This window comes from Apus apus, chromosome 15, assembly GCF_020740795.1.
Source record: "Apus apus isolate bApuApu2 chromosome 15, bApuApu2.pri.cur, whole genome shotgun sequence".
Classification (NCBI taxonomy): Eukaryota; Metazoa; Chordata; class Aves; order Apodiformes; family Apodidae; genus Apus; species Apus apus.
The window spans coordinates 10,650,957-10,676,339 of NC_067296.1; the positions used below are offsets into that span (position 1 = coordinate 10,650,957).

General features: G+C 40.5%; 1 protein-coding gene across 1 annotated transcript in view; it reads left to right on the forward strand.

Moving 5' to 3' along the window:
- The first annotated feature begins 2,174 nt into the window (after positions 1-2,174).
- VAPB (VAMP associated protein B and C) overlaps positions 2,175-25,383 on the forward strand; it is a 37,586-nt gene continuing 14,377 nt past the window's right edge. Inside the window, exons 1-3 of the mRNA XM_051633537.1 lie at positions 2,175-2,461; positions 17,367-17,519; positions 24,609-24,712. Of these exons, the coding sequence (XP_051489497.1) occupies positions 2,404-2,461; positions 17,367-17,519; positions 24,609-24,712 (315 nt within the window). The 5' untranslated portion in view covers positions 2,175-2,403. The remainder of the gene's footprint in view (positions 2,462-17,366; positions 17,520-24,608; positions 24,713-25,383) is intronic.

The window sequence follows — 25,383 nt, forward strand, 5'->3', positions numbered from 1 at the left end:
TATGACTACATGTTGTATAAAGTTTCATCTGTCTTATTATTTACTATTCGTTTCAAATTAACTTGCAGATATGTATAAAGCTTGTCTTTTCTACTAATTACTGGACTGAGAATGCCCAGCTCAGCAAGAGAATCTGTTTATAAAAATAAAACCTAAGAGATTATATCAAAGAAGATAGTCTTTCCAGAGTATCAGCCAAAGAAAGCCCTACTCCAAAGTGTAAGTGAACTCAATTCTCTCCTGATTTGAGATCTAGAAAAATGTTATGACATAATTCATAGTTTATGCTATAAATTAAACCCCCATAAATAGCAAAATAATAAGCTAAGGACATCCTAGGCTCCAAATCTAATTAATTAAGCAAAATAGAATAGCAGGGACCTGGGGGAAAAAAAGTGCCCTGTTATGACACTGTGACCATATTTTCTCCAACAGAGAAGGAATTTAAGGAAGAATAGCAGTATATTATTTAAGCATATTGCTGAAACTTGTAAAAATGAGGTCCTGATGTATTGGGTAGGAGTAAGCAGGTTTCTCTTGCGTTATGAGTTGCACTAAACACGTATATGGGTTTGGTTTATTTTGGCATGGAATGAAAGGCATCTCAGAACAAAAAAGGCTAAAGAGGATTGGAGGTGGTTAAGCAGACAAGCTGAAAAACAGGGATTATCATGGACAAGAGCAGCTGAAGTGTTTGGATGGGGCCAAGTGCTGCAGATACACTTAAAGAGTGTTGAATGCCATTGTACCCTTTAGTGGTGTTAAAATTAACATAGACATCAGTAATTTGCCATTGCTTTTATCAACAAAATGAGAACAACTCTCTTACCATGAAGTCCAGATCTGTTTAGCTACCTTATGCATTTTTGGCAATAAGTCAAACAATATACCTGATACACGGAACTCGCATAGAGGTGAGGTACACTGCATCATAGATAGTATTGGCGTGATAAAATGAATTTTCACTATTTTTTACTATTACCATATTTACCTCTTATACAGGTAATCCACCCTAGTTAGGATTTATCCCAGCATAACTATGCCCTGAGTTGCTGCTATTTGGAAGTTGTTCATTGTTGACACACTTGCCTTTTATCTGTACAAATGGTATCTGCTCCCAAAGTCCTATCAAAAGCCCTGTCTAAAGTCCAGTTGCCTGTTGAATAATTTTTGGTGTATATAAATTATCGTTTTTTAAGACCAGCATGTTTCTGCTGGTAACATGGTTGACTCAAACTCCTGCTTCATTGCTACCCCTCCACTGACTGACAGGTTACAGCAATGCTTTATAAATACTGAAAAACTTTTGGAATGTTTTAAAAGAACCTGAGAGGGAAGAAAAAAATAATGTAGCACTGTTGTAACTACACTGGCTTATGGTTACCGATAAAGCAGTACTTTTTTTGAAACATAAAGTTAATAAAAAATAATTCCAAATCAAACAACCACTACTTCCCCCCAAAAAAAAACCCAAAAACCAAACAAGAAACCCCGACAACTTTGGTTACAGCTTACTTAAGAAGGGGGCAGAGGGGAAATGTTTTTACATCACTGAGATGACCTGAAACTGTTTATTTACTAAAAAGTTCGTCTTTCCCGTGGCTTGATGACAGTTACCAGGATTTCCTGGTACTGTAGTGCTCCGTTCTCCAGCCTTGCAGTCGTACCCCAGCAGCCCTGGCTCCCTGCAGAGCTGTTACCCGATGCCCCGGGCTCCTCCCGGGACGCGTTTCCCTTCCCCGGCGCTGCGGGAGGGGCGCCCGGTCAGCCCTGCCCTGTCGGGGCAGCCCTCCAGGCGGTGCGGACCTCGGATTAATCCAGGCCTAAAATAACAGGCTGCTACTAGAGAAGAAGGCAGTTATAACAAATCACGATTTTCAGTGATGATTAAACTTCATCAATATTCATCAGACCTCTTCCTCCCCCTCCAGGTTACAGGTGCGGCGCGGTGGCTGGAGCACAACAAGCAGGCAGAGGAGGCGCTCGGGAGGCCCAGCCCTGCCCGCCTCTGCCCGCAGCCGGGCGGGCCGGGCCGGCCCTCAGCCGCGGCGGGGGCGGCGGTGCCCGCGGCAGACGTCAGCCGCAGCCTCTCTCTGGGCCCTCCGTGCTGCATCATCCCGCCCCCGGCCCGCCTCCCGCCCTCTCCCGCGTCCCTGCCCGGGCAGCGTGTGCGTTGGGAGCCGCCGCCCGCCCTCCCCGGCTCTGAGCGGCCCGGCCCCGCTCTGCTCCAGCCGCCGCAGCGCCTCTTCCCGCCGCCGCCTCAGGGCCGCTTGGCAGGGCTTGGCGCCCCCCCCGCCCGCCCGCCCGCCTTCCCTCCTCCCCTCCCTCCCCGTCCCTTCCTTCCCCTCCCTCCCCGTCCCTTCCTCTCTCCGCCTGGTGCCGCCACCGCCGAGGAGGAGGAACATGGCGAAAGCGGAGCAGGTCCTCAGCCTCGAACCGCAGCACGAGCTCAAATTCAAAGGTACGAGGCGGAGGCCGCCACCCCCGCCGCCTTCCCGCGCCGGGCCGGTATCGCGGCCGCGCTCGGGCCCCGCTTCAGCGGCAGCCATTTTCCGGGGGCCGGGGTTGGGCACCAGCCGCTAAAATGTCCTTCAGCGCCGCCGCCCCCCGCCCTGCCGGGCCTCTCCCGCCGGCCGCGGGGCCGGGAGGCACCTCCCTAGCCCCCTGGGGCTGCGGCGGGGCGCGGGGGTCCCCGCCGGGCCGGCCCCCGCCGCGGCTGCGCCGCCCGCCCCCACCCGCGCCGCGGGCGCTGCTGCAGGGCCGAGGGCGGCCTGAGAGGAGAGTGCGCGGGGGGGGTCCCGGCCGCCGCCTTCTCCAGCCGGCAGCGGGGCAGCGCGCCCCGCAGGGCCCGTTCCTCCCCCAGACCGACCTTCCCCAGCCGCGGCGGAGGTGGGCGTGGGCCGGGGGCTGCGGCGGGCAGCGCCTGAGCCCCGCGGGGCCGCCCGGGAGGCAGCGGGAGGAGCCCTGGGTCTCCTTGGAGGTGCAGTGGTAGGAGAAGGAGGGGCCCGTGGGGGAGTCAGCCCGACGTGGAGGCAGGAGCGCGGCGGCCCCGACACCCCCGGCCCGGACGCGGGGGGTGGCGAGTCCTCCTGGCTTGTCACGCAGCCGGGGCGTGGGGACCCGAAACGTGCCGCCTTGGACAGAAAACAGGGCCGCTGGGCACTGCTCCGTGGCTTTTCCTATCGTTATTGTCATTATTATTTGACAAACCATTCAGATAAATTAATCGTGACTGCTCCGCCTGCGCTAAAATCCATTCTTTCTTTAAGTAAGTCTTGGATGGGTTTGAATTTTCGCTAGCGTTGAAATTCCTGCCTTGCAGCTTGACAGATCGCCCTACTGTAATACAATATTCTGGGATTACAAATAAGCGTTCAGCAAGTTTATTTATGATACCAGAGTCAGAGGTGCTTTATAGCTTCATTGGAATATCTGACAAATCTACTTTTTAAAAAAATATATATTTACTAGGTTCTGGTAAAATACTCCTTTAAAAAGGTTTCATATACATTTTCAAATGTAGGGAAAGTCTTTACCTGTTTTTTTATTAGTAAATGTATTAGAAGTAATATGTATAGTGGGTTTATCAAAAAGCATAGTAATAAACACTGAGTGGAATGAATATATCTTTGTTGCAAGCTGAAGTATTTGCTTGTTGTTATGGCAGCAGTATCAAATGTGCTTAAGAAGGAGACTATTGTTGTTTTAACATTCTTTATGTTAAGTATGATTAGATGAAAATCAACTCTTGTTCTGAATAATATTGCTTCCAACAAGCAAGGAAATCCAAACTTAAGTGGTCAAAAAGTGGGGCCTTAACTGTCACTGACTTACCAATGAGACATAATTGTGATTCAGGGTTGGTTTTTGTTTGGGGTTTTTCACACCCCCTGCTTCCCCCCTCACTTCATTTCAGGTATAAAACAGCCAGACTCTATTTTTTGTTGAAATAAAGATAAGTTGTCAGGCTGCCTGTGCATTAGTTGAGGTTCTAGGCTAAATAACTGGTAACGGTTGAAATTAAATCAAGTAACTGTATAAATTTTGTCTGCCAGATCTTTAGCCAGCAACGTACACTCCTTACCACGTAAAATGTTATTTGACTAACTGTAGCTAATAAATGGCTTAGTTTAAAAGTATGCTTAAATATTAATGTTCCAACAGACTTAACACTACGGATGGCATTCATGTCTAGACAATAAATTCAGTTTTACAGTCCATGCTAACAAGCAGTGCTGACCGCTGTCCTTCGTTTAGGAAAGGCCAATTTGAAGTATTTGTGAATTAAATCATTTTCTAAGCATTTCTAGTCCTACTGGTTTTGTCATGGTGTATTGCCTGGTAATATGGCAGTAGGTATTTTCTCACCTTTGTAAATAGTTGCATTCATTGCCAGAGTGTTGCTTTGCACCGCAGGGGTAGGTACAGAGGGAGGTCAGCAGTGCTGCTGGCTGCTGCCCTTGTGCTTCCTTGCTGAAAGATCTGATGCTTAGTGTAGGACAGCAATGTCAGTGAGATAGGGCTGTGAACCAAGTTCCAGAAACCCTGGGAATTAATAAACGTCTTAGTCTAAAGGCAGACAGGTAGAAAAATGAGAGAATAGCTCTGATGCTGTTGAAGTGTTCTGTTTAGTTCTTAAGTATAAGATCCAGAAGGAGGTATGTTTGCAAAAAAGATTGGGGGAGTAAGATACTGAAGTGAAGATTTCTTCTCTGGTGTGTCCCAAACTATGGTGTTGCAGACATCTCTCAGCCAGCAGTTTTGCTTGTAAAGAATTTTGAAGACCTTTTTCAGGAAGCTTTTGAAGCCCTTTGGTTTGTAGTGAATATTCTAAATTAATTTGGCACTCTGTTTCAAAATACTGTGTTTGTTTCTTGTTCGCAAAAATATCAAAGGAGTTTTGCGTGCTAGAATTTTTCACAGTGGGTGAACATGAGCAGGATTGTCTTTCCTCCCCGCCTTGCATCTCCTACACAATAACACACTTGCTCCAAAATAGCATCAGCATGTGCTGTGTTGAAGTGCAATTGTGAAGAGTGGGAGGACACTTCTCTGGCCACGTAATGGTGCCCATTTCCTTGCCCTGGTCTTAATATACCATGTGAAACAGGAGCTTTACTGCCTTGCCAGTGACTTCCTCTTTGGTTGGTGTAGACTTGCATCCTAGGTGAGAAGGCATTAAATAAAGGTTTATTGTTCGGAGATTATTGGTATTGAAAGACCACCCTAGTTATACATGATGTTTCCATTTATGTTTCCTTTTTCTGTATTTTTTTTTTAATCTAGAAGATAATGTCCAGCAATCTGCCAAGAATGAGTTAGATTGCAGTGTTCAAGGGCCTGACTTTAGGAATTATAAAATCTAAGTTTACATGAGGATGTGTAATTCTGGCCCCTTTTGTTAGATGTCTTTTGATAAAGTTGTTAATTTCATTGCCACAGTTGTGCTGCAGGGCTTTGCCTCATGCATTTCACAGCACAGCTACCCAGTGAGGCCAGTCTGTCCTTTCACCATAATGTGCCCATCTGGAATAATTTGTTTAATGTCAGCAAGTAAATTTTAGAATATTACTTGTTTTAGAGCTTGCCTGGGGTTTTAGGTGTTTGAAATGCTCCTGTGTTCTTTGCAGATGCAGGCTGTCAAGCAGTGGTGTTTAGCAGGGACAGGCACAAAAAGGGAGGTGGGGTAGGCTGAGGTTTCAGCCACGTTGGTAGAGGTTTGCTACAGGTTAGGCTGGACTTATGACTCAGCACTCTTTTGCAGTGCTCCCCAAGTGGCAAACAGCAGTATTGCCAAATGCAGGATGGATTCCTCACAAAACTGTCTTAAGTTGGTGCTAATTGGAAATGCGGTTTCCTGTTCCCAGTATGTGATTTTGCACCTGCACATATGCAGTATGTGCCTGTGTAACTCTGCTATCTGCAAAGGGCACAATAATAAACCAGAATAGCCAGTACTCATACTAGTACTGATTCAGACCTGGCCTGAGGCCCAGCAATGTTTTCAAGCTATCACCTGTCACTGGCTCAAGTGAATTCCCAGGGTACATCAGAGCTGCAGTCAAAAGGTGTGACCTCGGCCCACATAGGTGTCCTACAGTGCATCTGCTGCACTGCAAGTGAAGTGTTAAGCCACAGTCCCATGCAGCTTGTATAACTGGCATTACTGTGATTGGGTGGCTGCCACTCCCAAATGAGATCGCTAGAGCTCCTTCAGGGTAAGTCTGTGTAAACTGTTGCCAGATCTGTGCATTGCAGTGTGGATGTGCAAAACCTCATGTCTCTGACATGAATGTCCAGACCTTACCAGATACCAGGCTGAGGCATTTCAGTCCAGCAGTCCAGTAACACTTGGGATGAAACATTAGTCTTTGCTGAACCTGCAGTTGTCAAATTTCAGAAGAGAGGTTAAGGACTTTGTTGGACATTGCAACTAACCTATATAATTGCATACCTATCCGTGTCGTGATTTGTCTGTCATGATTGAAGCCCTCCTGCACTGAAGGTATTTGGAGGGGTTTGACTTTGTGCTCTTCTGTGTTGGGTAAATAGGGCTTTCTAGCCACTGCCACTGGAAAAAGCTTTGCTTAAGAATGTAAAATACTGACAGTGTTGTGAGAAGTTGCCTGTTTAATATAGTTGATATGCATCTTTTAAGTTGAAAATTTATATGCTGTTTTTATAGAGCCTTGCTGGTATTGACAGCATAATGACAGTCACTACTAGGATTTCGTTATGCTTTGAAGGCTTCTGTGTAATGGCTATCTATTTTTCTGCTGGAAAATGTACCAGTTTGTGCTTCCTCTTGTCTAGCCTGATTCCTAGTAAAATCAGATCAAATGCAAGTAAATCTTCACATCTCTGCATATTTGAATTTGATTGTCAAGTTATACACTTAAAAAGGGGACATAGTATTTAAATAAAAGGCTGGCTTCCTAAATCTAAACAAATTGAAGGATGTAGTCTGACTGTCAAACAAAATTGGTTCTTTTCTGGTGACACTTAAATATTTACAGTTCATGTTATGCTTGCTATACTTGCAACTTAGCTAAAATCAATAGCTTTTTCTAACTGTTATTTGTTATAGTTGTACAGACTTGCTGCATCTCACTGAATTATTCTGTTTTCACGTGCACCCTTAGTTTTACAATTGCTTCATCAGTTTGCATAGACTTTTAACTTCACTTTGAAAGAACATTGTTTGGAGGAAGAGAGCTGGAGATAAAAGCAAGATGGTGATGCATTCTGAGTGTCTCATGACACACATCATTTCTTGAGAGCTGGTGTAAGTTGAAGATAGTGCTGCTGTTGAGATAGTGCTTCCTCAATCTGCTGGTGTCCTGTACACTAGAGACATGACACTAACAGCTCCACAGGGAAAGTGGGGGGGGGCTAACAGAAATTCAAGACTTTGAATAGGATGGTTAGAGAGCCAAATAACAGATATTTTAAATATATGAAGCAGTCATGGAGGTTTAGCTGCATTTTTCTGTTAAATTCAATTAATCAGTTTAGGTCTCTCAAGACCAAGAAACTCACACTCTGCTTGAAGGCTTTGGCCAATGTGACTTACGGATTAAGGGCTTTTGAGTAATTTTGTTCTGCATAGTTTTTAAGAATTGCAGTTGAAGTAACATGGGAATGGGATCAAAATATTACTATTTCAAGGAAGGTCTGATGCAGTGGTAAAATCATCATTAGCCACTGTTATTTGGTGGTTACTGCCCTTAGTTTTGTGGGATTTTGTGGTTTTACTATGAGCGACTGCTTGCCTTTATTGCAAGGGATGGAACACATACATTCATAATCTCCTGTTCCTTGGGAATCCAGTGTTTGCTTACCAATTTTCAGCTCACTTTGATCTATGAAACCATTGCAATGATAGGGGAAAAAGTTTGTCAAGTTTGTTATTTAAAGCTCATGAGGGTGGCAGACTGATTCAGTGGATGGGATGTGTCCTCTATCCATCACTTTATAAAATCTGTCTGATAACAAATTATATTGAAAACACTTATGTAAACAAAAGGTAAGGGGTGGCTGTGTTAAGTCCTAGGAGCATGGCTAGCATGTCAAAATAAAGACATAGGTAATGTATCATAGTAGGTGCAGGTTCACACAGATGCTTAGCACTAAATTGTATTTACCAGCTGCTACCCTGCACGCAATGTGCAATGTCTTATCATCTCTGAAAGAGAAATACGGAGTAGAAATTTGCACAGGACTTTTTGATAGTTTCTTCTTGCTGGAAATAAAATTGTCTGTTTTTTCCTCATTTCACAGGATTTATAAATGAAAAACTTACCAGTAGTCGTGCAGTGCTTTATTTATTTTAAAATAGGTTAGCTACCTTTGACTACAAGGCTGAATTTTCTTTAATTGCACTCTAGTTTGGAATTAGCATTGTAAAAATTAGAGTACAAACCTTTAAATAGATTGTGAGATGTGTTTTGAAACTCAACTGGAAAAAAGACATCATCACCATCGTGAGTGAGCCAACTTTATGAGCTGAGGTCAGCTTACATCTCTGAACAAATATTCGGCTTTAAAAGAAGCTTAATTTGCTGTATGCATCCAGCTCTGAAGGGTTTTGATTGCATCAAATGATTTTTTTAATCAAATGAACAACTTCTACAGATGTAATAATGCAATTTTTGTAGAAAACTGGGTGGCAGAGGCTTTGTCTTGTTTCTTGCTTTTAGAGTGTAGCTTTCTGCCTAGCTGGAGACAATGGAGGAATCAAATGACCCTTGCTAATTCTGCTCACATCTTGCAGTCACACTCATTTTCTGCTATCTTGTTACCATATTGGTCTTATGTTTGTTCCCTGCAGGGAACAACTAATAACTACCGAATGCATTTCATAGTTGGTACAATAGCAGGCTTTTTACTTTTTCTGTCAGTGTACTTGGTTGGCTTTGAAAGCTTTATTGATGATGTTTGCAACAGTTTTGTTTGTGGTAACAGCTGTTGTTTCAGACTTGAAATTTCATTTTTGGATTTGTAGGGAATTTGATCTTTACCATTATAGACATGCTGCTGCAATCTGTTTTTTTTCCTCCAAGTAAATCCTGATTTATCTAAGTGGGAGTCTGGTTGGGAGAGGGACTCTTTCTGAGTTAGACTTCCCTCTGTTCTCTGAACGAGGGACTTTGACACTGATGTCACAGATCCTGCCATAAGTAACACTGAAGCCTCCTTTCATTGTCTTCCTGTGCAATGAACAGAGGCAAGAAGGAAGCATATTTTACATATATATGTGAATATTTAAATACCAATTTATCTAAACCGGGGGCCACACTCACACCAAGTCTGTTACTCTGGCATTTGACACACTATTCAATATCTAAATCCTTTCATACCTGCTTTGTAGAATGAGATGTCTATAGAGGCATATAGGGTGTTTTCTGATATGTGTGAGATGTTGTTGAATCTAAAATTTGGTCTGCTGGGCAACCTCTCATAAAGAGGGATTTGTGCCATCAGTCTGGAACAGCTGTCACAATCTTGTTGTCATTGAAAATGTATGCCAAGTGAATCACCACTGCCATGTTTAATTCAGTGCAGGATTCAAATGCACATGGATTGAAGTGATTGGGTGTTTACACTAGCAAGACAATCCAGACTGAGAATTGACTGAGTCTATGCTTTCTGTATAATAGCTGTTCTGAAAATTGCTTACTTCAACTGTAATTCTGGCCTCAAAAATGTGTACAAATTGGGTACTGCTGCTGCCTGCAGTACTTTATCCCACATTATTATAAATACTTTATGAAAATAATCTCTTTACTAAACTACTTTAGTGTCTAGTTCTCTGAGCTGTGAACACAGTACCTCATACCCTGGTGCTATGGATTAAAGATTTTATCATTCTAAATTTAATCCTGTTTTCTCAGTTGGTTTCCACGAGAGGTGTAATAAATACAGAAGGGGGAGGTTTGCCTGGTGTTCCAGTTTGTTACCATGCAAATTATAAAATCATGTAGCTGTGGGGCTTACTGTGGAGCCAAATCTTACGTTTTTGCAAACAATTTTAAAGGCCCAATTCAAGTTAGTTGTACTTGTAGAAGGCATGTCAAATGACCATGTAATTGCTCTTCTTTGTTTTTCTCATGAGTGCTGCTTTTCATCTAGCAATTCCTTCATCCTTACTGGTGCTTCTAATATTTCTCACACTCAGAAGTTCAGCTTTCCCATGTGCACTTTCATGTTTGGCCCTGTTTATATTTGCAACTGCTGTTTTTTGTGATACGTGAATTAACAATATATTTTGCATCTTCTCAAAATATTTGCATGCATAATTTCCTCTGGTTTGCAATGTCTCCTCTTTCAGGCTTCCTATATTTTTGCTGGACTAGGAGCAAAGTTAAAACGGCAGTAAGATTTTTTTTATTTTTATTTTTTTTTTGTATACCTGTTTTCACAGTATACTTACCTGTGTGGTACAGTGGTGCAGATAGTGCTTCAGGAGTTTAAGTTAGGATAATGCAACTTCACATTTGTATCTGGTTGCATATCAGACTGTATGAGCTGTCAGGTAGCTTTTTTTTTTTCCTTTGATTATGAAAGCACAATTAATAAGCTAGTTTTTGAGTGGGTCCCCAGAAATGTATCTTGCTAAACTCAGGATTCCTTCCTTATTTGTAGCTATAATTCCTTACTGTGTTTTTGTTTTGTTTTTTTAACTTACTAGAAAAGCAGCTCACTGTGCAGACTGAAATACCTAATTTTGCTTGTTTCTTCTCGTGTTTGTAATTTATGCATAGCTTTGCACTTAAAATATTTGCTCAGTTACCATTGAAATTACACATCAAATTTGTCTATTTAAAGAGTATGTGTGAGCATAAACTTACAGTAGTTAAGTTGCTCCTTACCTACCATTTTAATGTGCCTCTGAAATGGAAATTAGTGGTGAAATTAAAGCAGGAAAAATTACTGTACAAGTGTAGTTTGGGATGGTGATTAAAACCACAATGCTTCTTTCAGGGAGGTACTTGACATTGGCCTCAGTCATCAGCAGAGTTTTTGCCAGGGACACTTGTAGGCCATCATCATCAGGCTGTGCTGGGCTCTGCAACTGCATCCCTGCCCCTCCCTGGGGTCCTGTGCTTTGTTTCAGTCCCCTTTCAATACCCATACAGCAACCCCCATGAATGGAGACTTCTAGCCAGGTAGGTGTCTTTAAGTAGGTCTTGCTATGTCATGCTTATTGAAAGTGATGTGTCTACTGTTCCACTATGAAAAGAGAATATGTCGCTGTTTTCTGAGTTGTTTTCATACCTGGGAGTGAGATGGTACATGTGATATTTGTGAGTGAAATGAACAAAGTAATAGGATATGTTTGGGATTTGGTTCTAAAAGGATATGAAAGCACAGCTGAAATAGAGATCTACCTCTAAAAGCTAGCCAGCTCTGCTCTCATTCTCTTTTTTATGCAATTGTGTGCAGAAAACTGCTTTAAGTTTAGGATGTAAAGAAAATATTTTGTGTTGTGTGGTTTTGTTGCTGAAGATTGCTGTAAGTAGTGTTTGGGTGTAATAAAACTCTGAAGAGATCAGTTGGAAAAAACAAATTACACTGGTACCAAAATTATTTGAAGGGCATAATCTTCCATTTCTCTTGCCATACTTGTATGGCCTCACAGTTCTTACAGCTGTGAAGTCAAACTGTTAATGACCCTCTGAGGAATAAAAGGTGACAAAAATTACGCACTGATAGATACACTGAAAAAGTCTTCAGTCATATATTTGTTTGGGTTTTTTTTCATTTTTTTCCCCATTAGGCATCATGCGTTCTCTGTCAAAAATTTTGTGCCAAAATAGGCCAGAGGAGGACACTGATTAATCTGTCCAAGTGGTATAATTTGTTGCCAATCGTGCTCCAACTTTGGCATCTGGGTCATGTAATTTTGTCGGTTTTCCACATGTTCTTTAGATAATTTTATTGATTATGTTGTTTGTATGTTTTTTTTAATTACTGCATCAGCTATTGCATGGGGAGTGGTTTGGATGGCACTCCTATTTTTGTAATATATTTTTCATCAAGGCTTCTACTGCTTGACAGCAGAAGTGGAAATGACCACTTCTCTCCCATGAATTTGCTTCAAGGGCTCTTTTGGGTCAGGATAGTTTGCAGTACGAGTAAAGAAACTGATTCTGTGGGGTTGGGATTTTCTAGTTACTTCCATTTCAAATCTGAACTGAGATTGAAAGGTTTATGAGTGGTTTACATAAGGATTAAGAGAGGTCTAAGGTTTTTTTAAAAAAAATAATTACCAAATTTGGGGTTGTTGGGTCCTCTCAGGGAGTTATTTGTGAAATCAGATGTTTATGCAACACAGGCACTTCTTGTTTCTCATTTTTTGACTGCTTTGCTTTCAAAAGTTGCAGATGCTCATTTAATTGTTAATGCCTCCAGAGCCAGGTGATGATGATGATTTAAACTTGGCATACAGTGCTTTTTAAAACACCAGTCTTTACAAGATTCTATTTAATTAGCTAAGTATTCTCTTGACTTCACAGAAGGGAAAACTGTAAGGGACCAAACCTGCTTCTGTTTCAGAGTTGCTTTCAACTCTTAAGGCTCTTAACAGGAGAAGATCAAGCCCTTAAGTGATTTGTCTAAAGACAAGTAAGATGGTGGGAGAGTTTGATTGGATCTTGGATATTCTTGATTCACATGCACCTGGCTGATAGCTTAAAATGTCTTGCTTGACCTTTCAGCTTTTTTTGCCTTTTCAGCTTAGTGTTTGTCTTCAAAGGTCATCAACTTTATATATAAACTTTTAAAAGAACTGTACAGGAAGTCAAGTTTTACACCTATTATTGAGCCCTCTTGCTCGTCACTAGTGTTTTTATTTTGACTCTATTACTGATAGACACCCCCAAAAACCGGAAAAATTGTGAAAATAAAATTAAATAACTGGGTAGTGTAAGAGGCATAGTAAGGAAACTTAAGTAGAAAGGCTGAAATATTCAGATGGAGACACAGCTGTGGTGCTAATACACCCTTGCCTAGGGCTCTGCAGTAGGTTTGTAGATGCTAGAGCAGGGCGAGCTGCATCCCCAGTTTGAGGGGCTGACCAAGCTGGTGGGGAAGCACTTTATACCCTGGGAGCAGGAGCTGCATCGTGTGTGTGATGGGGAAGGGAGCCTGAAGTATCACATCCAGCCCTCGCCCTTTCACTTGTACATGTGGGGTCAGTGTGGCTCTTTCACTGGATGAATTACTGCTCCATGATGTGTCTGCTAGTCAGGACACATCAGTGTCTAGGGTTTGGGCTCTTGAGAATACCCACAAAGCAATTTCATTGTCCCTGTTGCTACTTTCCGCCATCTCCCTTATTAAAGATTCTGTGGTTACCTTTCTATGGCTGATTAATTTGTCAGGCGATTAGTGACTTTCATCTGTCACATCAATGAGATTAAACCATGGTGAAATACATCTTTCCTATTGTGGCATTTTGCTGCTTTCCAAAAGGGAAATACAAGCTGGGTTGTCTCACTAGAAGATCTGCCTGTATTTTTGCCTGTTTCAAATTACTTTGCTTTTGGCTACTTGTTAGTGGTGCTGAGTTGGAGTGGCAAGAAATGTTGTTTAGGGAAAGATTATGAAAGTGCACCTAAAATATTCTGGGAATAACACAAGCAGCTTGATGAGAGGTTATTTTTGGTCTTGTTAATCAACAATTGCCTGTTTTAACATGACTTGAGTACTATTGTACCAATTTATACTGTGGTGCTTTTGCTCTGAAAAGCACCAGTTCAGTAATTTTTTTTAAGGGTACCTGAATTTAAGCAGATAAGAATTTGAATTATATTTAAGCACCAAAAAAAAAAAAATTAGGAATGTGCCTTAATTACTTTCAACAGCTATGCCAACTATCCAAGGAAAAGAAGAGTTTATGCCTAGATGTGTTAGCTTTAACTCACTAAATAAGAAACCTTTTTGCCTTAATTTGGCAGAATGCTGTGCAGGAAGATGCAGTTGCCCTGATGCCAGTACCTGGGTGCTGCTTGGTCTGGCTGAAAACAGATTCTCCTTTTGCTCTTCCCCTCCCTGTCCTGTAAGTGGATTCATTTTTAGCCCCAGCAGCTCCCTGGCTCGGCTCTCAGCACAGCCAGATGAGCACCGTGCAGTTAGCTAGTGGCTGATGGAGATGAGAGGTCAGACCACCTTCCCTTTCAGTAGTGAGACAGACTGATGCAGGAACACACCAACCCTGGGACTATAGCCCAACTGATGTGTGTAGCTAATTATGAAGATGTAGTCATATTTGCACATACATATCTGCAGAGAACTGTGCTTGTTTGGTTTGAGCCTTCCTTCCAAACCCTCTGCCATCCAAAGCTTTACCTCTGCTGATACTTGTGCCAACTTCTTTCACATGCCAAGTAGTGCTACAGCAGTGTTCTCGCTGCGTTTATGGTGTATGTGTATGAGCATTGTTTATTTGCCATGCTAAAGCACAGAATTTTGGTTAAAGCAAGAATAGTTGTATTAGGACTTGGTACAAATGAGGTAGATGTGTAATGGTTATTGTGAGTAGCAAGTGGCAAGGAGCTTACAGCAAGTACTGTTTTGATCAAAAGTTATCAGCCTGGATTTGCTGGTACAGTTTTGGACAATTTTTATTGCAAGGAGAGTTATTTAAAATGTAAATAGAGTCAACACCATGTTCTTTTGACCTAATTCTCAGGCCTTTCTGTTATTACTAAAATGATCTGGGATATTATAATGCAGTACACTGCAGAATGGCACTCTGTGGAAAGAGTGATACAGCACTGGTGTTTGAATAGGAAATGGAGCGTGGCAAATGCTGAGATTATGCTGTGATCTTCAAATGGGAAGGGTTGTATGCGCAGCTCCTGGGTGGAAAGCCACAGCTATAGTTTGAAACTAACCCTGCTGAAAAGTGAGGTGATTAAAAACCATGATACCTCTTACTCTTTGTTGTTACATGAGTGTATGAGGTGTTTTCTTAAAGTGGCACTACTGGTTTGTGTATCAGTAGATGCCCAGTTTACATTAACACCAGTTAATTTCTTTTTCTATACACTTCAGAACACCTGTAGTGACACTTTAATCCTGCATTTGTTTGCTCTGTTTTGTTTTGCTACAGTATTTTAACATCAATGCCATAAGGAGTATGCTGGTGTGCAAGTTTGCTGAAAGCAGAGGTCAGCCTTTTAGTACAGTTGTGCTGGCTGATCTGTAAAACCTGTCATTTGGGGAAACTGTAGCTAAATAGAGTGTTTAAAGTTTAGTGGACAGAAAAGAAGGAACATCAGGCAGACAAGAATAAATATATTTGGTCTGCTGAAAGGTTTTGCTGCCAAATATTTTGATATGGTTTATGTTAGGAATAAGTAAAACCATTTGGAAATTATTTTACACACAGATTGTTATCTTGTTACTATTACAAACAGCAGCTCGATGCTGGGGTGCACAAATCCCCCATGCATTCATGGATCAGCCTAGTAAAAACATGGTATTCCCACAGGAAATCTATCCCAGCATGCAGACTGGTGAAGCACTATTGAGGATGCAGCCACACATGCAGGACTTTGTATATTTGACTGCCTTCCTGTGCTAGAATAGCTCAAGCTTTACTGTTTTTAGTAAAGGCGCATCCTTAATGCTTTTGCATCAGGTAATTTTGTCTGAAATGTTAGACTTCTCCCAATTGGAGCAATCTTGAAGATTCACTACTGTTTTTACACAATGTTTGCTGAGTTTTCCTCATAGTTTGGCTTGTTTAACTTAACAGCTCATGTCTGCTTGTGTCCAGGTATGTTCCATTAGACTTCAAATCTGTCTCCACATTCAGAACACAAAGAAAACTTGACCACTGTGTTTCATTGGCTTTCTCATCTCAGTGTTTCACCTTGTCAGGTTTAGTGAAATCTTTGTCACAGGATGTGAAAATTTTATTGCTTCAATTTTTTCCCTACCAGGTTGCATGGTAAATGCAAAACAGACTTGTTCAGCCTGCAGGCAGAAGTGGTGCTACATTGTTTTCTCATTGTGTTTGTGAGGTTGTTTTGGGTTTGTTTTTTTTCCCTTTCCAACTATATAAATCAGATTGGATCAAGGATAAAGGTTGCAGGACTGCAGTACTTTTACAGATGTATTAAATGTCATCTTAGGAGGTAAATTTATGTGATGAATTTGTAGAAAAGGAAGCAAACTTAAATTGTTTTAAGCCAACCATAACGCAAGAGGAGGATAGTGAAATATTGCCTGCTAGTATTTTTTTATGATCATCATTCACACTTTTTAAATTTTAGGGCTGTCATTTCTACAAGGAAGTGTTCTATGCTGCTTTTTTTTTTTTTTTTTTTTTTTTTTTACCAATTTGCTCTTATTCCTCAGGATAGACAAAGATATTTTATTCAGACATCAAATTAATTTTATGCAGAAGACAGTTGATCAAAGTGTGGGGTTTTTTCTTTTAATTTGATTTCTTTACTATCTGAGCAAGCACAACCTGTCTGATTTATCAATGTCTTGTAGAAAATCAGTAACTAGTCTGTTCTCTAACCCAAGGGATTTGGGCAGTTTCAACTAGGTGGTGAGCCTGTGAGAAGTTTATTTGCCTGTACTTGGTGTTGCTGAACTTGACAGTGGTTTGATTCTGGCTTTGCTAATAGAGAAATCTTTGCCACTGCTCTCAGCATCCAAGAATTTTCCTATTTTCACATGGTTGTTTCCTGTCTTGGGTAAGGTAGACTATTTTATGAAGATTTATTCTGGTTTATCCTTTCTAGTAGCCAAGAGAATTAAATTATTTTGTAGAAAAAGGGAATGCATACTGAATGCTTGTCTTGTTTGTTATGGTCCAGCCTTTCTGAATACCTGCTGGAATCCTGCTTCTGTGGACGTACAGCTTATATATGCAGATGAATCTGCAGTAGCTGTTTTGTTTTCATTCCCTGTCTGGTTACTATACTGTACTTCCCTGTTTATCATCTATAACATAGGTATATATGGCATGTCTCCGCAACCCTAGGTTTGATAGGATTCAGTAGTTTAAATGAAGTATCTGTGGTACAGCAGAGAGTTTGGCATCCTTTGAATGCCATGTTGTTGTGTTGGCACCATGTATAAAGTATTCCTCCCTTTTTGTTTTGCTATTAATGATCAACTTCAGCTGTTGTGCTGCAGTATTGGAGAGTGCTGCACATCAGAATGCTGAGAGGCCTCACTGCAGCCTCGGCTCTGTCCACCATTGTCAGTATGTGCCACAGATGGAAATTGAGCATCTAATTACTTTATAAGATTTGTGAACAGAGATTTAGAGCCTGCTTAGCCTCTGCTTGGAAGTGCTTTCTGTGTGATTTCAAGTCTGCTTTTGCTCTCCTCCTCAGGTCCTTTCACAGATGTTGTCACTACAAACCTGAAGCTTGGCAATCCTACAGACAGAAATGTGTGCTTCAAAGTTAAGACCACAGCACCACGTAGATACTGTGTAAGGCCTAACAGTGGAATTATCGATGCAGGAACATCAATTAATGTTTCTGGTAAGTCATTTAAACAGGTTTTTGGTGATTTAAAATAATTTCTTCTAATCAAGTCTTTCTTGGAACACTTTGCAATCTGAAAGTATCTTTTTGAATGTTTGTAAGAGGTTGTGATTTCACAGAGAAGCAGCCATTTAGTAGACCTATACTTTCCTTATTCCTGGTCTAGCAGTAATAGATTTGTTTTTACATCTTGCTGGGGTAGGTGACAGGGAGAAATACAGAAATGATTTATGTAGTTCAGTAACAGACTTAGCCAGCCTATCCAAATCAGCCCTGCCCTCCCAGTGGGATTATTTTTGTCCAGTTAGTTTTTTTGCCAGCTTAACTTCCTGAACCAGCTCAGTGCAGGGTCAAGCAAGTGCTTGGATGGGTACATTGAGGTAAGAATAAAACTGGGTGGACTGCAGCCACGCCAGTTTAGGTGGATGTAGGCTGTTGCCAAACTGCCAAATATAACCAATAGTGAAAGCATTTCCTTTCAAACCATGCTGCTTTTGTGCTCCTTGAAGATACAGTGTGCTTTGGTGTTAGGAATGTTGACTGAATTTTTGCCATTCCATAGAAGCTAGTGATTTTCTCTAACGAGTCAGTAGCTTCTGACTTGCCTAAGTTTGGTAATGGAAAGGCAAAGAAGTGGCTTACTTTGAAAGTGCAAAGTGTTGAGTATTTCCCATAAACAGAGTGTCTGTATATTATTAACTTGCTGTTGATACATTGCTGAAGCAATGTATTTTCTCAATGACTTCTCCAATCCATGTTTTAAATAAAGAATTCTATCAAAGCATGTAGCAGTGGCACACTGCATGGATCTGACTTTTTAGTGAGGAAAATTATTTCTATAAACATGCAGATTTGTTTTACTATTTTAAAAAAATTTACTATTAGCATACTAAGGAGAATTACTGATAGGTTTTATAGTTTGCCATTAGTATCTTACCAAAGTTTTCTAGCCTAGAGTAAAAATTTTGGGGACCTAAAACTACTCCTTTTAACCTGATTTTTATGTTTTGATTTATTTTTTTCCAGACTGAAGTTTTTCACCTAATAAAATGTAAAATATTTAAACACTTCACCCTTGGAGAGCTTGCTTCAACAAAATAAGAGTTGATCCCAATAATACTTTGCACTGTAACAGACTCTAATTCTGTAAATCATCGTGTGCATGTCTGCATTGGCACACTCCTTAATCTGTTGTTGTTGGGATTTCTGTTGTGTCCAATTGTGTGTGCATGTGGTTGCAGCACAGTGCCTCACTTGCAATTAATCTCTGGGGAATGTGACAGAGAGGAGATAACCAGTGCAGTGTGGTAGCTACAGGCAACTTCTCCTTCAGGAGAGGGCTAGCACGTATCCAGGAAGCTCTGACATGACTAATATGTAAATTTAAAAGCTCTATATAGAAGAATTCATATTTAAAAAAAAAAAAAAAAAAAACAACAAAAAAAAACCAAAACAACTTGAGATGATTCCCAAGTAAAATTGTCATCTATACTAGCTGCAGGCAAGCATATTAAATACATAGAAATCAATGAAGTGATAATGAAAATTAGCATGGTTTCTAGCTACAAATTATCTTCATGCTATAAAGATGTGGATTCTTTTCATCTTTCAGATGAAGTTTCAAAATTAAAAGCCTGCTTCCTTTGCTGGCACATACCGTTCTTTTTAAAATGTCATCTTTATCTCACCATTGACTGTTTTCTTAAACTTCTTACAGTGGCCCTTTGCTCTTCCTTGGGCAGAATATAGCACAGGCGAGTGTTCCATCAACCACCTTATCTCACGCTACTACCATGCCTACATCTTACCTGCTTTTCCAGTCTGACTCCTCCCAGCAGCATACCAGATACAATATGGATCTAGACCAAGACTCGACTTAAAGTATCCCTTTATGAGAGATTGCTGTGCCAGCCCTAAGCTGTGCTTTGCTCTTGCTTAGGTAGCTTTGAAAAATGTACCTTTTCTGGTAGCTGTATCTATAAGTGACTTAAAATTCAGTTAGTTTTGCAAATAGCTATGGTATATTTCATCACAAGCTCACATTTGTGTTATATGTATTTTCATGCTGATAGCAACTTAATAGTAATAAATAACCATCTAGATGGCCAGTCCTTACATGAACATATTTTTAAATGCAAGTACTACACTTTCACTGTTCTTAGGGTAGTATCTATCTCTTCTCAAGACTAAACAGCCCCAGTTCTCTCAGCCTTTCTTCATAGGAGAGATGTTCAAGTCCCTTAATCATGCTCGTAGCTTTCCGTTGGACTCTTTCCAGTAAATCCCTGTTTCTTGAATTGGGGAGCCCAAAACTGGATACAGTATTCCAGATGTGGTCTCACCTGGGCAGAGTATAGGGGGAGGAGAACCTCCCTAGACCTGCTGGACATACTTTTCTTGATGCACCCCAGGATACCAATGGCCCTCTTGGCCACAAGGACATATTGCTGTCCTATTACTCAGCTTTATTTCATATCAGTATGACAGCCCTTTTAAAGCATATCAAGTGCTACAAAAGTAAAGCTTGCTTTATTCTACTGGAGTGTAACATACTGACTTCTTATGCTGTATCACAGGTTTTCCTAAATACCTGCATTTAAGGCCCTGTCAGCACGTGCTGCTTGCTGTGGTGTCGTTGTAGCCCATGTTTTCACCTGTTACGCAATGGCATGTAATTTTAACAGCTGAGTTTATGTAACTCCTGGAAAGTGTGTGTGTGTGCTCTGTCAGCTGGTTTCATTGCTTCTGGGCTGAAACACTGTGAAAAGCAGGGTATTTGCACACATCCCATTTTTGTTCAACATGCCTTATTTCAACAAAGGTATCTGATTTTGTGGCTTCCGAGAGGTTGAAATCTGAATAAAAGGCATGAATGGATTGCAAAGGGAAAGTGAGAAAATATAAGCAGATGCTAATGAGTCAGGAGATAGGTGTGTACCAGGGAGAGAGAGGAAGTACAGATGGTACCATCTGTGCAGTGTCCTGCTGAAAAGAGCAGTCGGAACATGTTTCCTAAAAATGGGAAGAAGCTGACATTATCCTTAGGTTGCTGTCAGATATCCTTGGGGAAAGATTTTTGTCCTTTTGTAAATTTGCCTGACTTTGAAAAGGCAGTTTGTCTTGCCTTCAGGAGGCTGCTTCTGCAGCTGCTGTTCTTTGGTGGCAGTGAGTCTGCCCCTTTCACTAAGACACTGATCATGTCCCATCTGCTGATGCAGCCTCAAACTCTCCCAAAGCAACATCAGCCCCACACTGTGTTCCCTAGGCATCCCAGGACTATGTAACAACTGCCAAGTTTGGTTTTATCTGCTTGCTTCAGAATAATCTATGTTGATCTTCACAGATTCAACATTTTTTAGTATTTTTGAAATATTTACAGAAAGAACTATGTAAACATGGAACAAATGTGAAGTAGTGCAGTGGATTCTGCCTGTTCCTGTATATAACGAGTGTCCTTTGCTCACCTCCAGTAGGGCTGATCAAATTGCTCAGTGATCTTGAGGCTTGCCCCTGTAGCTGGTTGGGGCATTTTATGTAAATGTGACATAACTGGAAAATTTAATCTTACCCTGACCATAAAGAATTTCATGCAGTACCATTTGAGAAAAGTATCCATAAAGCTAGAAAAGAAAAAAGGATTCACAGGCTATTGAATGGGCTACTTAAAGAGTAAACAGTGATGTGATAGATGGAAATGTAATAGCAGGAAGCTACTAGTGACACTTCTTGAGAATGATTCTTCCTACTAATCTTGTTTAATGCTTTTGTAAGCAATTTTGGTATAAAAAGAGTACACACAAAATGGTGTGAAGTTGGGAGGCTGAAGATATGCAGCAGAATCGGGTGTCCTTGAAGGCTACAGCAAGAGAAACAGAATATGAGTTTCAGCAGAAAAAAATGCAAAATCACTTAATTTGAGTATAAAATACTGCTATAATCACAAGCCTGTTAACCAAAGGAGGCTGGATAGGGTTACCAAGAGGCTGACATAATGTGGCTCTGAATGAGACGAGTGTAGTAAGTGCAAACAGGCTGGAAGAGATAAGAGGGTATAAATGCTATTGTCCAAGGCACTAGTAAAACTTCCTGGATGTATAATTAGAGTAGCTCATATAGAGCAGGGCAAGCCAGAGCAGGTGCAGAGAATGAATGGGGAGCCTGGCCTAGAGAGCACCCACCAAGTCTGGCTTCTTTAGTTTACCAGCAGGCCAAGAGTTACTGTGATTGATGTCTTGGAGTGCACCAGAAATAAATGACTCTTCCCCTTCTTTGATATTTAAGCATAAGGGCAATATTGGTCTAGCACCAAGTAAACAGGCCATTGATAAATTTAGATGGAAACTAGAGGAAGGTTGCTGACTATCTGGGCAGGGAGACTTTTCTGTTCCTTCTGCTCTTGGAAGGAAATGCTAGATCCTAGCAGGTGTTAGGGGTAGAGTTTTGCCTCCTTCATGTTCCTTGCTTCAGATTTCCTCTGTTCCTTGAGAAAGCAGGTTTACGCTAGGAAAACCAGAAGAGTTTAATCCTTCTGACGTTATTATTAACTTTGCCAGTAAACTGTTCTGAGAAAAGGGAAGGGCATGTTAGGTAGTCACCACCTCTCCTTTGCTATGCTTGCGTAAAATACAGGGAGTGTAACAGAAACGTGTGAGAAAACTGGTATATCCATTTCTTCAGAAACACTTCAGAACAGGATGTACATGGGGTCAATCCTTTGTGTTTGAATTTTGGGAGACAAAAGTAGGCTAACAAAGATGACTTGTGTCACTTCTCATTTCGTTATCTCTCAATGACTACAGTTTTTGCTTGTGCTAGAATAGTTCTGGTGCTTTACCTGAAGGGTGATCAGTATAGAAAGTGGTTGAAATAAATGTCTCTGCCTAATGGATGCTGGTGCTTGTAAACTTGAAGATCATGTTAGTCATTCTGTTTTTTTGAACTCTGGGTTCTGATGAAGGCTGGTCAGAAACTTTTGTCCAGAGGAAGTGCCTGATTTGATAAGGCATTTTGTAGGAATATACATTTTCACATAGTTCTTGTGAAAGGTATGGTTTTTCCAGTCAAAACAAAGGAGCCACATTCACAGTAGCAAATGCTCCAGCAATTAGGGCAGTTACATGGAACAGATCTTTCACAGAAATCCCCAGAAGTATGTGAATAAATGTTTAAACAGTTTGGTTTCCTCTTGAACAAAGTACATATTTTTGAGCTTCCCATCTGGCTTTCAAGACATTTGCTGAGTAATTTGTGTCAATGTGGCTTTCATGTATTGATCTAAAAATACAAGTGCTAACTACATTTGTGCTGTCAGGCCCTCTCTAGCTGCTTGCTCCTGTGATTCAGTGAATAGGATGCAGAGCAGTGATCCTTTGGAGTTCAAGAATGGTTTCAGCACTGTCACTTGGGAGCTAATGGTTTTCAAATGAGTTTTTAGTTGCACTCAGCAAAGCAAACAGATAGAACAGGAAATCTGGAGAAGTTCCATAAGCAGGGGATAGTTTGACTACCCAGTTGGATCTTACACATTATGTTGATTTGAAATAAGGTGAATTAAAAGGTAAGGTGAATTAAAAAATTATAATAACTTTTAAAGCATCTCATCTGAGAGAGTTTGCTGTCTTCCTTCTTTCCCAGGCTTAAAAGTCATGTGTTTTGGACTTGATCTTGGGGGTCTCTCCAACCTTAATTATTCTGTGGTTATTGGTAGCCACAGATTGTGTGCATGATAAAGACAGTACAGCCATAACAGATTCTGCTCATTGAAGGAGGCAAATGGTTTTCACTTAATTTGCAATAAATGGGATCTTTGGGTATCACTTTTATACTACAAACCTCTGTAATTAGTGCATATGAATTTAGGCACATAATGTTAATAGCACTAATACTTCAAAGTAATCTAAAGTCTTGAACTGCTTTTCTTCTTAGTGATTGAATTGAGGGACTGAAGTAGCCTCATGGGTTGTAAAATGTAAATTTTTAAACCTCACACCATTTTCTGTGTTAGCAGTAATTGTGGTGTATGCAAGCTTCATTTTAAATTTGAGGGGATGGTAGCTTTTTGCAATATCTAATAACATGTTTGTCTAAACTACCTTGCTTATGTTCACAAATGCTGTGTCTCATGTTGAAGCCTCGTGTATATTAATGTCACAGTAGCTAAATATCCAGGTGTCATTTGCAAAATGTAGGGGTACTAAGTGACCACTGTGACTAAAAAATAGTCTATCTATATTAAATACATTACTTTTCCTCTTCAATTTGCTTGAACTTTAGTTCTTCACCCAAAAAGAAGAGACATGGAAATTCATAACACTAAATAAACCCAAAAAACAAAAGCCTAAGAAAGAGTGGACACACACCCCAGACATGTCATTCCTGAACGTAGTCATTTTCTGCATAAGTAATTTCTGGCATGTTTGTGATTTTTTTAATTTAGAGAAATCAATTTCTTGTATAGCTTTCAGAGATGAAGTTTATATAGCATTTAACCATAAACTTCCAGCTATAAATTGGTAACAAACTTTCAGGAACTTATTTTTCAGATGAGAAGTACTTATACTTGATAAAGCGGATACTACGAGTCTCCTCTTTGTGGAGGAAATTTCTATCCTGAGACTTGGACCTCAAAGTTCAGAATGTTTCACTTGGCCTCTGTAACTGTTCTCAGTAACCATCAGCAATACTATGTGTTCAACTAAACAAAATGCCAGCTTGTTACTTCTGGACCCAAGGATGGAGGAAGAAAAAAAAAAAGATACTTTTGAGAGTTTTTCCCTCTGTCCCAGATTATATGTAAATTATCCTATTTACTATAAACTGCTATTCTTATCTTGCCATAGTTGTGTATGGAATATTGTATAGTGATCAGCATTTCCAAAAATCTAGACTGAAGGAGTCTGTTTCTCTTATTTGCATTTAAAATTTTGTTTTAAAGGGAAGTTCTCAGCTGCTGCTTCAGTCATAATGAACATTCAGCTTGAAATAATTTTAATGTTTGTATTTCTCAAATCTGGTAACTATACTGTCAGTGCATGACTATGCATCAGAGTAATGTTAATATAATGTATTTTGGGGGTTTTCTTGCAGTGATGCTACAGCCTTTTGACTATGACCCTAATGAGAAAAGTAAACACAAGTTTATGGTTCAGTCTATGTTTGCTCCAGCTGATACTTCAGATATGGAAGCAGTAGTAAGTATTGAAATTAATTAAAATGGATTTATTTCTGACTGTTGAATTTTATAAGACCTTTTACTGCTTTGCTTAAGGGCTGTTGTCAAACCACTCTGGCATGATCCTTGAAAGCTTGGCCAGATTTCCATCTCTGTACATGGCAAGGTGTTTTCTCTTAATATTGAGCCCCAGGAATCTTGCACTGAAAGACACATTGGTGCCTGTGGTTTCTTCTTTAGGACACTGCTGTCAGTAATGGGATGCCAAGCCATGAAACAGATGTTAAGTAGTTGTAATTTTTTTTTTCAATATATCATTTTTTAGAAAAGCCAACTTGAACTATATATTTAAGAATAATATATTCTCGGTCTGTGGCATCTTTTATATTTTATGCTACTATTATCAGTCTTGAGTCTTCACTTCAGCAGCTCATTTTCCCAGCAAGAACCAGGAGGATGATTTACATGTATTATATTTTTCTTTATCCCTTCCTGTGACTGGTGTGGTTTAGGTAGATGAAAGGCCCTTAGAGATTTTGTCCTGTGGATTGCAAATGAGAGTAAAAGAATCATGAAACAAAGAAGGACAAAGGACCTTGAAATTAAATGTCAGACTATATTAAGACAACTTGGAAAGGAACAAACCAGTATGTCAACTGGTGGCTTTCCTATAACAGCAAGATTTGCTAC